This window comes from Lepisma saccharinum, chromosome 9 (genome assembly GCF_977018435.1).
Source record: "Lepisma saccharinum chromosome 9, izLepSacc3.1, whole genome shotgun sequence".
In the NCBI taxonomy this organism is placed as follows: domain Eukaryota; kingdom Metazoa; phylum Arthropoda; class Insecta; order Zygentoma; family Lepismatidae; genus Lepisma; species Lepisma saccharinum.
The window spans coordinates 35574390-35591083 of NC_139237.1; the positions used below are offsets into that span (position 1 = coordinate 35574390).

A 16694-nucleotide genomic window follows, 5' to 3' on the forward strand; every position below is an offset into this window, starting at 1 on the left:
TGTCTCTTTGCTGTCAAATCATAAGCAATTTAATAAGAATTCAAACCTGTTCTTGGCCATTGTGCATCGAAATGATGAAGGACCAAATGCTTCAGACCACATGTCATGAAGTGTGAGGTTTGCATTTTTTAGCACACCGGCTAAACGTAACAAACCAATCAATGCATGCACTTCAGCTTTGTCAGTTGGTGATAGGTAATGCTGATCAGATTTGAAACGAGTGTTTTGTCTGTCGATTTCTTCATTCGTGTACTTAACAATTTTCTCCACACTAGAATTGGGAAAAAAATAATAGCCAAATACCCTTTTCGTTTGTTTTTTCCCAAGCTGCACCTTTGGGTCTTGGAAGTTGAATCACAATGTTTCTCTAGAGAGTCCTGGTTGTTTTAGCATGAAAAGGCTTAGTGAACCATTTACTTCCATTCTTACGTAAATGACTTTCCGATTAGAAGACACCTCCTCTAACTCGTCAGCTGAATTAGCTTCAAATTCATCATCGATTTCATCAACATCTGCCTCTACGTCATCACCGTCTTCATCTTCACTTACTAGTTCTTCTATTTCAGACATTTCCTCACTACTCCACTCCTCTTCCGCCTCCAACATACGAGCAGCTTCTTCTCCCGTGAACCAGCCTTTGTACTGTGCCATTGTTTGACAATTTTACCAATAAAACAGTTCACTACAAACAGTTCACCATAGACGAATACTGTACACAAATCACAATTTGGGGTCATATGTGACCCAAGAGCCTATAACTCTGAATATAAATAGCGGGACAAAACTTTACAACCACTCGTTTCGAGAACGTATCAAGCAGTGAAGGTACTAGAAGCACCAGCTTTCTTGATCATAGAGGCGCATGCGCAGAATCGTTTTAGTAGTCAGGCCCATGAGCCCACGTTGTGGTTCTAGGGTTAAGCATATTGCAGGGAAGAACTTGGAAATTGTGGATACATTTACAGCTTTTACTTCATTGTTATCCTCCCCTTTCATTCCTACGATAATATCTAGTTCTCAAAATATCTGGCATTAATCGCAGCATTGAGGACGAATGGTGATACGATGAAAGGAAAATCACGAAGGAACATTGACAAGACAAAACAGAACCCGTCATAGGATTACACTGGCTGTGGATCCACTTACCGGAGCCTAAATAATCTGCAACAATGTAGTCCACAGTGTAATACGTGGAAGAGGGTTGATACTTGAGCGCCCTCTGTATACACATTCCCTATTATAAATAATATTGGTAGTTTACCGTGATACTGCAAATTATGCAATAGTAATAACCATGTTGGTTTTGAGAATATAATTTTATAGAAATGGATGTTGTCTTGTCTGTTATTTCAGTTATCATAATGTAACATAGACGCCGACATATCCTTGAGCGGCGTATACTTGCACCAAGATAATTGAAACATCCGAACTACAGACTTCCCTTCCCTTTTCTTTCACCCTGGTACTTCCATGCTAAGGTTTCAAATGCGGCGATGGATCTGTAATATGGGAATATAACTCCAATAAATCCTCTGTTGGGCATCTCATATAGTTTATACCAGAATCGAACCTAGCACCTTTTATTTCGAGGCGATCGTGTTACCCACTACCCTTCGGGGAGGTCCCTGTCTGTTTTCTAACTTCATGAATGATGACGTTGGATAACAAATTTTACATACATTTATGGTCTAATTTCTCAAAAAAATAATCTTGTTTGTGAGTTCAGAACTGAATATTTGATGGCACTGAATATAACAGATATTGGCTAATTTAATTTTTATACGTGAGCCGAACGTGGCTTTTTATGCACCCAGCAATGGTACTTTCCTTCAGCCCACTTTTACAGTTTTTACAAAATTCCGCTTCCGACGTGTAAGCGTAATATGCTATGAAACCAGAGGCCCCAGGCTCTAACTCTGGTCAGGCATGGGTGTACTAGTTTCATGCTTGTCCCATCACCATTTCTTCAGTTCATCATTCATCCTCACCGCAGCGATTAACAAAAAGCAACAAAAAAATAACCAACCTAGAAGTGGAATTAGAAAATGTTCTCTTGAAATTGGACAGGTTGAGTACACTGCCCCATGGGAAAAAGATTTCCGCTTCTGTGAGTAATGATTGATTGATTTGCTTTATTTTACTTCGCTTTTTGTGCCACTTTTGGCTAACTTGCGAATATGAGGATGAGCGATGATATGATGAAATTGATGAATGGAAACTCACAAACATGCATGCCCAGGCCGGGATTCTAACCCAGGACCCCTGGCGTCGTAGTGCAATGTGATAACCACTCCGCCATCTTCCTTGAGTAATTATACAAATGATAACAGAAAGCGCTTAAGAATTTGAAAAGCTAATGTACTAAAGCGTGTAGATCATTGTTAATAATTTAGTACATACCTCATTATCTTCCATAAATGAGGGGTGGCTTATTCTTCATTATAGCCATGTGTTAGCGGCAATCCCTTCCCTAAAGTTTTATCTTGCAACTTCTATCACACACACCAAACTCCAACTGTCTCTGTAATCTGAGACAGGAATGAAAATTGTTCCCAAGGAGCTCCGGAAAGAGTGATTTCTATCCCGACGGACATCTGTTACTGCTTCCCGGTCAATCGGTCCGAATTTTGACCTGGCCTGGAGGAAAAGTGCATTTTCAAAAGACCTCAGAGTTCCCTTAACCGGATGGGCTATAAAATCATTAGCGGCAGCTCCTGCGTTGCATCTGTTTTCGACAGGTAAGAAAAGTAGGAAAATGAGTATTAGAAAGACAAGTCTTGCTTTGGCGTTCATGCCGCGGAAAACTTGGGAGCAGTGTTTCAAACTGTAAGCAAAATTTACTGAAGAACAATTTTGCAATATTTGCCATCAAATTAAAATTTCCAGTAACATACAGAAACATTTGCCGGGGCCACGTAGACGTTTGCAGGGGCTAGTGCCCCTCCGTGCCCCCCCCTAACGACGTCCCTGTCTTCAAGTAACTTTAGTCTGAGAGTTTTGTTTTTACTCCTTAAATTTTGTGAAGATATTCCAACATTTAAGAGTCATACTCTATGATGAGAAATGTAAGTTGGTTTCCAAAAATATATAAATATACTTCAAAAATATTTCCTACACTATCTCTATAGTTTTGTACAAGGGTAAATCAAAAAGTAAAGACAATTTTCACATAACATCTTTATTTCCACACAAGAAGAAGAACCACACATATCACTTTTCCACATATGCCCCCTGCATGGCAATGCACTTTTGGTATCGTGCAATCAGCTTCTGTATCCTGTCTGCGAAGAAGGTTTTTGGTTGCTCACGAAGTCACGTCTGCACCACCTGCAGGACATCGTCATCTGACCTGAACCGACGACCACACAGCGCGTCCTTCAAAGGGCCGAAGAAGTGGTTATCCGATGGCACCAGATCAGGGCGATACGGAGGATGGGGAAGGAACTCAAAGCCAAGTCTGTGCACAGTGTCTACTGTTGCCCTTGATGCATGAGGCGTGCTGTTCCTTAATGGTGCATTCGTAGAGTGGTGCATCCATAATTGTGACCATTTTCTCTGTGACACTCTACTGAATGGGGCAGTGATGGATACTTCTACTTCCACGTCACTCCAAGTATACACGTGGTGACATCAGACACACCCAGTCTTAGTTTATTCCTGCGAAAACACAAAATTGACTTTAGTTTTTTATTTACCCTCGTATATGTAAGAAAAGTTACACTTGCAGATTCACCAGTCACCTGCAGCCTCTCTGCCACACTTGGAAATCCTTTTGGCATTCACTATTTAGACAAAACTTCCAGAAAAGGCAATATACAAATATGACTCAAATAAATTGGAATCGTATGGTTAAGCCACAGATTTGATCTTATAATTTTTCATATTTGATCTTTTGTTTACAATGCCACCATCAACCGACCATTTAGTTTCTGGACATGAGTATACTTCAGTAATCAGCACTAACTATAAAGATTCGTGAATTCTTTGTAGAAATCAACTTGCAGTTGATGTTATTTTTCCAGTTTGAGCAGTTCATATCATGCATAACAAATCGAAGATATTTCTGTATGTTGTTTGCATCCAATGCAACATTTTTTGGCACAAAAAGGAAGAAAGGCATTTCAGTATTGCACTTCTGAAGTTTAAAGAAGCATAATTTAACAGTAATGGGGAATATAAGAGAATAGAGATGAAACAGCCATCTTTTCTGGAATGCATATTTTTAAAATTAAGATACGCAGGTAAAGTTTCAATTAATTATTTATTTGAAAATTAACAGATTTTATAAAAAAATATTTATTTGTGCAAGAGACTGTAATGTTACTTTAGGAAGGATTTTTGTAAAAGTGTATTCTGCTAGGTTTATTTTGTAGCATGAGTTTATAATATAAGGTTGCCACCAGGTTTAACTGCAGAACAGCCACCTTGGTGGCCAAGCACAGTGAGTGGTCATTTCATGATCTTGCTACCAAAGGCTCCATGATTGAGTTCTGACCTCAGCTTGGATGTAATCATCCTCATGATCACAATTCACCTTAAAAGTCAGAAAAAATATAAAAAATGACCGTGGAATAACTAAAATAGTGCAACTTCAGTTATATAAATGGACCCAATTTTACATTTTGCATTATACAGTATGTCTGTAAAGTCATGGTGGGGTTTCAGAGTCCTATATTATCTAAACGAAACAAAAACAAAGGATGATTATTACACTGTATTGAAGAATAACTCAAAGAGTTTCCTTACATGTTTAGTGCAGTTCGATGTGGCTTTCGTTTGTTGCCCTACACAGATGTAATCGAAATTCCAATTCTTGCCACACACGACTCAGAATATCAGGTGTAACAGACTGAACAGCTTCACTGATTCTCTCTTTCAAATTATGAATTTCGTTGACACGATCACGATACACACATTGTTTGACGTAGCCCCAGAAATAAAAATCTAAAGGCTTCAGGTCCGGCGATCGTGGTGGTCATGCCTTCCATCCACCTCTTCCTATCCACCGCTGTGGAAATGTCTTATCCAGAAACTCACAAACAATTTTGTCGTAGTGTGGAGGAGCACCAACTTGTTGAAAGATGACATCTTCACCTTCATCTTGAATTTGTGGCACTGCATACGATTCCAACATGTCAAGGTAATTGTTTGATGTCACTGTAGGGTTCACTAAGAAAAATGGGCCTATAATTTTATCATGTGTGATGGCACACCAGATGTTCACCTTAGGACTGTTGCATTCATGATGCATGTAGGCATGAGGTTGTTCATTAGCCCATATTCTGATGTGATGTCGATGAACATGACCACACACATGGAATGTTGCCTCATCACTAAACACAATCTTCTGTAAGAACAAATCATCATGGTCCATTTCACCAAGCATCTGCACAGCAAAATCAAATCGTTTGGGTTTATCGGTTGGGTGGATTGCATGTAACAACTGCAGTTTGTAACCTGTAAAATGGTGACGTTTCTTCAAAACTTTGTGAACTGTTGTCTTCTTCAGACCTAGATTTCGAGCACAGACATGCACTGATTTCTTGGGCTCCTTAGGTATCTCTCCCATACAGCTTAACAGATTTGTCAGTAACCGATGGCCTCCCGGAAAGTTTTGCATCCAATAAACTGCACGTTTCCTTAAGCCAGCGAATGTTGTTTTCATGTGGTGTCTCTTCATTGTACCCACGATGAACACATATCATGGACTCAAATTTCACAAGCCAAAGGACGCATTGAACTTTCCTCTCCACCATCCACATCTTGACTGATGGAATGGCATGATTTGCTTCACAGTCACGTGATTACCTGCATGCGCACCATAAGTCTTTGCTTCGCTACGCTTCCGAAACTCTTTGAGTTACTTTTCAATGCAGTGTAATAATTAGGGCTCGGAAGTTGAGGAAAAATCCTTTTTTTTCCTAGTGTCCGAAGACGAGGCCCAACATAATATATGTTTATTTGGGTCATTGTAGGCCAGAAAAAGATGGGTTTTATTTGTCCTTTTTTGGCCTTTTCGGCATTTTTTGGTTTATTGGTCTTTTTTTAGCCTTTTTAAGGTCTTAACGGCTTTTTTTGCAACTTCACCTTTTTTCGACTGCATTTATACTGCCCATTCTCAATTCGAATCATCATCAGTTCATCACCTCTTAAACATCCTTTCTGTAGTAAAGAAATAAAAAAAAGAGAGAAATAAATATATTTGAACCAATCCCTGAAACGAGAGAAAAACATTTTTGGACGACTGAAGTAGGTACGGTACAAGATCCTTTAACCGTAACTTGTCTGGAAGGTTGCGCTGTAAGTGGCAACTTTCTGTTGTTTTGAAGCTTTCAGCACGGTGTATATGCCCAGACAGCACACGCCTGCAAAGATCTCAAGGTGCTGCACGGAGGGAGGGGGTGGGTAGGTTAAATCTGAAGTTATTAATTAATTTGGATCACATTTATACATCCTTATTTACATTTTTAGGTTCTTTCTTTGATATTTTTAGGTCTTTTTTTGGGCAATTTATAGGCATTCAACTTCTGAGCCCTAGTAATAATCATCCTTTCATTTTGTTTCATTTAGATATTATAACCATGACTTTACGGACATACTGTACATTCAGCCTTTGTGGTCCCATTAAAGCATAATGTTATAAAATCTTCTCATTTTTTTATTTTTTCATCTTGGTTCCCTGAAAAAACATAAAGCCAATATTCCACTTATTTTTAAGGAGCCCATTGATAAAGAACTGAGCTGCCATTGTCTAGTTGGTTGGTGCATACAAGTGCAACTTGCTACCTTTTTCATTTACCAGTAAATCTCCAGGTAATTCCTATGAGAGTAATAATTTCATACTGGCATGGGTAGTGTAGGTAACCAAGATTACTATTAGTTCAAAATTGAGTTCCGCAATCGGAGCTCAGTCGAGATTTACTGTTACTTCTAACTGAAGCCTTGCAAGATCAAAATCTCATTAAACATAGAGAAATCAGTGGAACCTTGATTAGTTGTTTTTCCAGGGGAACGTGGCTATAGAACTTAATTTAATTATGTAAGGGTTAGTTGCTTCCTTGTAACTCATTAATTTACTGAGAGACTCAAAAGGCTGGTGTATGAAACTGGTAGCATCTGCCATCTACCAGGGAAACACCAAAATACTAAGTTGTGTTGACAAAATGTGTTCCTCTGACTTGAAACAAGTTTCTTATTCCTGGACTATGAATATTGAAAATGGACAGCTGCAACTTTGAAATATTCCTTTGTCCACCTACAGTCAGTTCATAGACATCGTGGGGCTTCTGTGGAACTGCAAAGCCTGATTAGATTAGTCGTGGTTCCATAATTTTGTCAACTTTCATGATCGAAATTGATCACTGATAAATTATAGGGAAGTAAGAACATGAAATTTCTTCTTTCCAGAATTTAAGGAGCTACTTGTCGAAGTTCAAGGGGACCTTCACTCACATTCTGGCTCTGAAACCTACAGGCTGGGAACTGCGCCGTGGGAAGGATCTTCTCAGCATCAAGCCTTATGTCAATGGGAACATTCAGTTATATGGTTAGTAATCAAGAGGATTATTGTAATTAGTATGTATAGTGTGGGTAAAAGAAACTTGATTTTAAGCATAATTTCTTTCCAGTTAATTTCAGGTGAGTTTGGAATCAACCATTTTTTAAATTTCTAAAGCATTTTTAAAGTTTTATTTTGGCATTGGCCTATGAGGTATCCATAAGTTATATACATTCCTCAAAAAAAAGTTTGATAATTAGGCACAACAAGTTTGGAATAGTATTATGTTAGGCAATAGGTGGTAGGCACAGTGGCATATATCACGAAAAGACGAGAACGTCCACCAGACAGATAATGTGTTGTTGCATTCCAAGGCCGTGTTTATCACCTATTGTCTAATGCAGTGGTTCCCTAAGTGTGCACCGTGGCACCATGTGACAGCCAATATGTTCAGTGAAATGATATGATTGTTCCAAAAATGTTCTTATTTAGTACTTTTTACACACAAAATGTTTCTGAATTTGATAAATGTGTTTATTTTTTAACTTCAGGCAAGCAACGTAACATCACTAACTGAGCATTGCGAGTGTTAAATAGGCCTACATTCGGACTTGGGTGCCACGGAAATGTCTTGAAACGAAAAACGTTTGGGAACCCCTGGTCTAACGTAACAATATTCCAAAGTTTTTGTGAGGAGTGTATATACACTATAATATATATATATATACAGGGTGATTGGTAATTCGACCTATTCCTGGAAAGGGGTAATACTAGAGCACATTTGCAACAAATTTGACCCTATGCACCTGGAGTCTGAAATCAATAGGTTTCGAATTATTGCAGTTTGTAGATTTTCGTGACATATTCCGACTTGTGACCAAAAAATTACTAATTGTGAAAAAAACTACTACACCCTGGGCACTTAATCGACATGTTGCTAACAGCTGATCAGGGGCGGCGCCAGAAATTTTCGACCGGGTGGGCAGAAGCTCCACATTGATAGATGAGGGTGGGCAGTACAAATGTAAGACCATATATAGTATATATGTGTATGTAAGACGTATGCATCCCCCTCTCTCTTACACTCCCGATTTTCCTCTTACTTCTTTTCCCTTTCCTTTTCTTGTTTTCCTCTTTATCTTTTCTAATCTATTGTCGCATCTTGTTCCAGTTCCTTTCGCTTTGTCTCTGATGTACACAATTATTTCAAGGAAGTGTTTACCCATGCGCAGCCATACATTCTAGTCACATTCATTCATGCATGTTAATAGAGTAAAATAAATATGAATTAGGTTTATTTAAGCTTGTGTTGCAAACACAAGACACATACTTGATGTTATGTATTCGGCGACAATGATAGAAAGTGCGATGGTAGACAATCGTGAGGTTTCTCGTAATTTAAATGCATGTTCCTGAGCATAGTATTTTCATGGAATGAGTTTTTGACTGAAAGAGTTTTCTTACTCTTTGGGGGTCACATTTTTTAGCTTATAAGGTTTTTACAACTGAGAAATCTATCTGAATGTTTGTAGTAGCTGCGATTGGGTGCCAACGTTTGAGGGGCAAGGACAACATACTTTTCCTTGGTAGAAAAGGCTTAGCATAATGAGGTCATAGTGTGGGGGCAAAAAGTGGCAAAATGTGGCGGGGGAATTGCATCCCCCACTTCATGCTCCTCCTAATCGCTGCCACTGAATGTTTGGTTGAAAATTAACTTCTTATTAGCAATGATTTAAAACACACACAGATAACCAATTGTTTGTTCATTGTCCATGAAGTATTCCTAGGCTAATGAAAGGCTATTTTGACAAAATATAACTCATAAGTAATAAACAAGTAAGATTGAAAAATCTGTTCAGAATTGAAGAGATTATTAGCTAAGTTGCTATTCGTTTTCTGAACTGTCATGTTACTAATGATGGAGAAGCAATTCACGTATGGTTACATGAACATATTTTATGAGGTAACAAAATGATTTAGGACACAAGGAATTCATCAAAGTTGATTACCGTACCAGTAATAATTCATCTACAGTATTTTCATAGATGACTTGGGTTGTATGGTGTGACCATTTCGAACACACTAGAATGTCAACCTCTAACCTGTGCAGCATATCCTGGAAACTTTATTCTTTCAGGGCAACGAGTTCCTAACACTTGGAACCACTGTAAAAGTAATAATTTGTGAGGGTTTGTATTTTGAGTGTAAGCATGTGTTTGTTTTCGCCCCTTCGTTCCCTTTCGTCTAATCACCATTGAACCTTATCGTCGTCATTATGAAAATTAGCAGAAAAATGACTTTAAATAAAACAAATCAACCACAACTTACTCTTGCAAAAATGGAGTTTCATTAGGTTGTACCTCTTAGAAAGTTGAGGTGGTAGTTTCAATCGCACAGTGTTTCATTAGTGGATCAAGGCAGCTAATTCCATGAACAATGACATTGTTTTTCAAAAGTCTCAAATATTTGATGCATCTTCTGTGGTGATAAAATGATACGTTTGGTGCGAGATCTTTCTGTATATTTTTCCCCAATGGCATAATGCTGCCGTATTATAATGAAGAGGTCATGTGTTCGACTTCCCCCTCCTTTGGCGGAAGCAAAATGCACACTGGTTCGGACTACTCGTTAAACTGTATGTTCAGTCCCGATTAGCTTATCTGAGCATAAAAGTGGGCTTAAAATCAAACTAACAAAATCGTCTTCTGGATACTTCGTGACTTTTCCATCTTTACTTCAGCTTCATCTACAGATTCTGTTGACATTTTCGGCTGATTCATGTGGCAAAATTTATGTGTGGAACGAGGATTTCTAAATAGGATAAGCCACTCATTAGCAAATGAATAATTCTGTAGCTTTTTCCATACTTAAAATTTATTCAGTTCGGTATTGTAGTGATTATTGCGATTCCTTCTTATTAGTAGAATGAATATAAAGTTGATATTCCATATACCATATTGATATTTGAAGATGACAGGTAGCTATATAAAAATTGTAATGAAATAAAAAAGGGACACTTTTGGAATTTCAATGCAGAGTTAATTAAAATTATACTATACTATCTAGCATACTTAAACCCAAAGGTTTATGGCTGCATCAACACAAGCTTTCGATTGTCCCTATCCTGGGCAAGATCAATCCAATCTTTTCCATCCGTACCAATTTCCTTTAGGTCCATCTCAACGGTATCCCTCCATCTTAGTCTTGGCCTTCCTACTGGTCTCTTACCATCAGGTTTCCCAACAAGAATCCTGTAAACTATTCTTTCCTCTGCCATTCGTGTCGCATGGGCTTCCCATCTAAGTCTTCTTGATTAAATTATTCTAATAAAAATTAAAAAGTCGAAATAATGTTTTGTTTTGCCGGAGGAAGTAATGCTAAGATGATGATTTTATTTGTTTATTTGGAGATTATGTTAACCATACCCAGGCCGGGATTTATATACGTATGTGAAGGCCCGGAGCAGCACCAAAACCTCACTCCAATCCAGAGGCACAATCTTGATTTTTTTGTCTGGGGGAAGTACCAGGATAAACGTACCACCACTAATAATAATAATAATAATAATAGTAGCAGTAGTAGTAGTAGTAATAATAATGATAATAATAATTTTAATAAAGACAATATTATTATAACATTATTATTATTGATTTGCTTTATTTTACTTCGCTTCTTGTGCCACTTGGTAAGTTGCGAAAATGGGGATGAGTGATGATATGATTAAATTGATGAATGGACACTCACACACATCCATGCCTAAGCCGGGATTCGCACCCGGGACCAACATTATTGTTAGTAGTAGTAATAATAGTATTAGTAGTAGCAGCGGTAGTATCAAAGATGTTCAATTTCACATTAATAATGGAAAACAAACACGCAAACTATTTTTGAAAGACAGAAAATGATTGATAAATGAATTCCAAATATAATTGTTTTTTACATTAACATGTATAACTTTCATGCATGATATATGTTTGACATATATGCAAGATGGAAATCTAGAATTCATTACAGAGAAGAATGAGAGATTGAGAGCGAAGCGAGCAAGAAAATTTTTGGATACAATATTTTGCAGGCTATAACGAATATTGATTTAATAGGGTGGAAATAATTTCACGAGGCGTCAATGGATTCACTCTTTTACAACTTTTGTGCCTCGCCGATGGTGTAGTGGTAAGATCGTCATCTTGTAATGAAGGGGTCCCGGGCTCGATACCCGGTGGAGGCACATGATACAGTGGTTCGGATCCCACTTTAAACTGTAGGTCCAGTCCCGATTAGCCTTTCAGTGTGTAAAGTGGACTTAAAACAAAAAATCAATCTTACAACTTGTTTTTCGTTCGGCGCCCAGGACCGACTCCATCCACCCTCTAGCTATGGTTCTGAACATGATAAGACTAAGAAAAGCAGGCATTGCGAGCGAAGCGATCAAGAAAATTTTTATGAAAAGTATTTTTTATTTGCATAAAATTTGAAGTTGCGGGCGGTAATTGCCCCCTGTAGGTACACTTGGCCATCAATGTTTTCCTCCCTTTGCCCCCTAGAACTTATTTCAGTACAAGGTTGGGGGGAGGGCAATCCCCTCTACACAGTTTCAGTTATAACTTCTCGCTAAGTTACATGGTGTGGTTTGTTATTATATTTTTCCCACATCCGAAGTACCTAACTTTTTTTTTTTCATTATGTGGTACTTTGCTGGGAAAGACTGCTTTGAAAAGACCCGGAGCTGCAGTCCTCAAGTTCACCCTAAATTCTGATCTAATCTTGATCATACCCTGAATAATTTTGAGCCTCCTAAGCCTACTAGTTGCTTTTAATCATGGAAGTGTTCATTTGATCACAGTTTTTGTTTCAATAGCTCTAGCAATTACTTTCACTTTCTAATGACAAAATTGGCTTTTTATGGGTTGATAATATGTGAACATTTCTAGCATAGATACTATTCAGAAGTTAAAAATACATGTTATATACACCAGAATACACTTACTTATTGAATCATTCATATATCCCCAAGTATATGTACTTACTGAATTTGTTTGGGTGGGCAATCGGGTGGGCACAGGAATTTTTGGGTGGGCGCTTGCCCACCCGTGCCCACCCCTGTTGCCGTCCCTGCAGCTGACGAATGAGTGACCACTGGGAAAAATTCATGCCCAAAATTCCCATACCCACAGAAAGAAAGAGTAATTGGAGCATGTGTCATGAAGAAATTTGGAAATTATCATTTAAATCGAAGAGGATTTCTCAAAAAAATGGTAACACACTAAGTGTAAAAATTACGGAAAAAACTTCGTTATAAGCTCTCCAAGCTCTCCAAAACGATACAATTGTTGTCAACTGGTACACGGGTTGGGGGGAAAATCTGAATAAAAAGCAGAGAAGGCACGTTGTAGACCTCTTTGTAAAGTGAAAAGAAGTTGTCCATTGTGAGAAATAATGGAACAAAAATGAGTGAAATAATAATATTATTTAACATTCTCATGATTCCAGGTTGTCAGAATTAACTGTTACGAAAACTACAAATCCTGTACAAATTGCTTCCCCCGGTTTTGTATAAAAGCACGCAGCCTGCAGCATACTTCAGACACAGTCCCTCGCGTTGACACTCTGTCTCTTATGTATTGGGCGGCTGCCACAATTCTCTCTCTCCCTCAGCTCTTCTTGGGAGTCTGTGCACTGATGTACTATAGACTAACTCTTTCATGTGACCCCAAATGTGAAAGTCGCATGGCGTCAAATCCGGACTCCTCGCCAGGAAGTCGGGCCGCCTCGACCAATCCATCACATGGGATAATTGTCGTCCAGCCATTTTCGCACACCCAGGAAATATTGAGCTGGGCAGCCATCATGTTGGTTAATCATACCCCTTCTTGTGGTGAGCGGCACATCCTCCAGCAGTGTCGTCAATTCTTTCCTTAGTTTTTGTAGGTAATGCCGTTTAGGTTTTGTGGCAGATAGAATGGCCCGATCACATGATTGTGGATGATTCCCATTTAGTGAGAATTTTATCTGGTGAGCCTTTTCTTTAGATTTTCGGGGGTTATGACCCTTAGGGGACCAAAAATGTGCATTATGAAAATTCGTAATACCATCGTGGTCGAATTTGGACAAAGCATTTTTATGTACGACTCTTACGTCATTACAAATTCTTGCAAGGAAGTTAGAATTCTCAGATGTTCCTGTTTCACACAGAGACAGTGTTCGGATACTTGTGAACAAGTTTAGGTAATCAGGGTCTGATCTTGATAAGAAGCAAAGGGTAAAACGGCGTGTGCTTAATGAGGAGAAACATTGAAGTACGATCAAAAATCTCTTGGGCACCTTGCACAAGAAACAGACATTTGCATGACGTCTACGTGGCTACCAAGCTTTTAAACCTGAAGCCATACATTAGAAGAATTGGAAGAAAATATCAGGAGAAGAAATTGAAGCAATTTCGGAAAATTTCCTATAAATATGCTGTAAATGTGTGGATGCAGGAGGACATCATTTCCAACACCTCACCTCTTGTAACAAGGTACGTGCTAATTTTAATTGTACTGTCAATGTAATTGTACGAGATTATTTCAGTACATAGCTAGCGGTTCCAGTTACGTGGATGTTGCATCCAGTTTGTCGAAGATGCTATCCCAGTTCTTGCCTTGCTAGTGCCACCATAAAAGGCACTGTATTTCATTGCTGGCCCCGTATAAAGTAAATGGTTCAGATAGCTTAAGTTCTGATACTATCTTTGCTCACAGCTGCTTGTGCTCTCTTTGTTAACAGGTGTACCATACAGTGAGCATTCAAGTTTCTACGAACTGAAGCGTTCTATCAAATACTTAAGACCAAAAGATGTGATACCTACTGTGATACAATGGAACCAGGGAAAGCAAATGGCTGTGCAGAGATACATCAGGGGATTTCTTGAAGACAATGAAGAGACAACAAGCACTAGACAATCCTCCAGTATTCAAAGAAAAATATCAGATTGGTTTAGCTGAAGAGCTTATGCAATAAGTGATTAATTTTGAATGCATACAGAACTATTTTATGATAATGTAAATAGAAATGGAATACACATTATTATATATGTACATAGAATATTCTATATTGCTTGGTCATATAATTAAGGATAGTTTATAGTTTGAGTACATTCCTTCCTAATACTTCAGCTTTTAGTTTGTGTATGTGATCCTGGTACACAATAACTTTCTCAAAAATTTAATTTTATTTATGTGTAATCCAACAAGACCATTTGTGAATCTTAAAAAATTGTTGCAGAAAATAATATCTTTGTGTGTGAAGGAGTGAGTACACATCTGTGTGCATGTCCAATAACTAATATTAATACTCAAGAAAAATCTTGCTACATTGTGTTTAAGATGATGGCTGATTTATATTTTCAAACGTGTGTTAGCGAATCACTAATTATACACAAAAAAGGTACATAACAACCTGTGATGCAGTCTTACTTCCATAGCTTTCCATTCTTATATATGGATCTTCATATTTGTATACACTGTGGTGGACTTCTCAGAAGAGATTTGGGTGGTATAACTTATGCAAGTACTTCCAGATGAAGCCGATTCACAGTTTCAAGAAGAAAAACATGCCTAATGTAAGTCTCTTCCTTACATGTAATAGTGCTTATTGATATATCTGCTCAAATAATGGAAACTGTTAAGTGGGTTTTGTCTGGAACAGGATTAAAGCATGCAAATAATTTTACAAAATATGTGAAGTGTGATAGCAAAGAACTTTACTTATTTTAAGAATGTTTGCCACAGAAAAATCCTGTAGTTCAGTTGAAGAAATGTTTTCTTTTAGACATATATTTTATTTTTTTGCAAAAAATTGTTGCCAAACTTTTGATTTATTTGTGAATGTTTGAATTTGATTAGAATATGTAAATCTCTTAATATTTAATTTCTCGGATTGATGCAACAATGCAAGATATTATGTAGAGAGTTTTAGGACTGAGAAAAGTGTCAATCTTGTATGAATTATATATTTTCTGTGTCAAAATATTTCACATTTTATAATGTATCAGGAAAGCATTGTATTGCATCAGACAAATTATATTTATTATAATTCAAGATTTATTTCTTCTATTTGCCTGCAGCATGTACAAATAACTTTATTAGCTGTTAAGATTATTTTCAAATTAGCAATAATCTATCTTTACTACTGCAATAAAAAATATCTAAAACTAAACATAATATTCAAAGAAATAATTACTGGTTTTCTTCTTTTATATCTTTGCTTAATAATAATTTTATGTAGTTCAGGAAAAAGTGGGTTTTCTTATTTTGTTTGTGTGTGTACATCACATACACACAGTGCTCTTTTCTGGCAGTATGCAACAGTACACCATGCTGGCATATTTTATCAAAGGAGGAAATAAAAATAATATTACAAATATTCCATCATGTGTGGATATACTGCAGTATTTTCCAGTATCTCTAATGACTAACTGGAGCACAATTCTAGGGTGTTCGGGGAAAAAAAGCACTAAAGTCAAAAAATGCAATTTTACATCAGGCAGTTATTTATGTTTATTCTTTTAATAGCAAACATTTCAAACATATATAAATGTTGGATCTTATCTGTTTAGACTCTTTACACATACCCAATATAAAATTATATTTGTAACATTTTCTTTTATTGATTTAGTGTGACTTATATGAACACAACGGAAAATCACATTTGCTGACGTGTTCCTTTTCCCGAACACCCCAGACTTGTTTTTGTGGAGCAAACTGGAACCTTTCTTTCCTAAAACAAAGCACTGTGTATTTCATTGCTGACGGTTAAGCATTCAGTGGTTGGCTGTGAAACACATTGATTTGAGGTGCATAGGTTTGTGCTATCAGACTGGAGTGCTTTTTTTTCTTCTCCAAGCTATGGTCATTAGGGGCCAATGGCAGATCCCAGATTTCAACATTTTTCTGGAACTTACAAACGTTTTAATCATGTGCCTTTTCTTGATCTTTAATTTCTTTTCAAAATGTAGGGATGCACGCAACATGTTGTAGATAGTGCTTTTGTCATGTTTCTCAATTTTAAGCGATTTTCATAAATAAGGCCAGATGCCAGAACAAAATTACCAGAAACTTCTGTAAAATTGATACACTGCTTTTCTTATAGGTGCATTGTACACTTTTATTATTTTTTACATGTATTTCACTATTTTCCACATGAATTGGCATGATTG

General features: G+C 37.4%; 2 protein-coding genes across 2 annotated transcripts in view; both read right to left on the reverse strand.

Moving 5' to 3' along the window:
- Positions 1–16694, reverse strand: part of LOC145992000 (sulfotransferase 1 family member D1-like) — a 513969-nt gene that overhangs the window by 221745 nt on the left and 275530 nt on the right. The window lies entirely within an intron of this gene.
- The window catches only part of LOC145991997 (uncharacterized), an 81360-nt gene continuing 67946 nt past the window's right edge, over positions 3281–16694 (reverse strand). Inside the window, exon 4 of the mRNA XM_083128000.1 lies at positions 3281–3657. Within this exon, the coding sequence (XP_082984126.1) occupies positions 3594–3657 (64 nt within the window). The 3' untranslated portion in view covers positions 3281–3593. The remainder of the gene's footprint in view (positions 3658–16694) is intronic.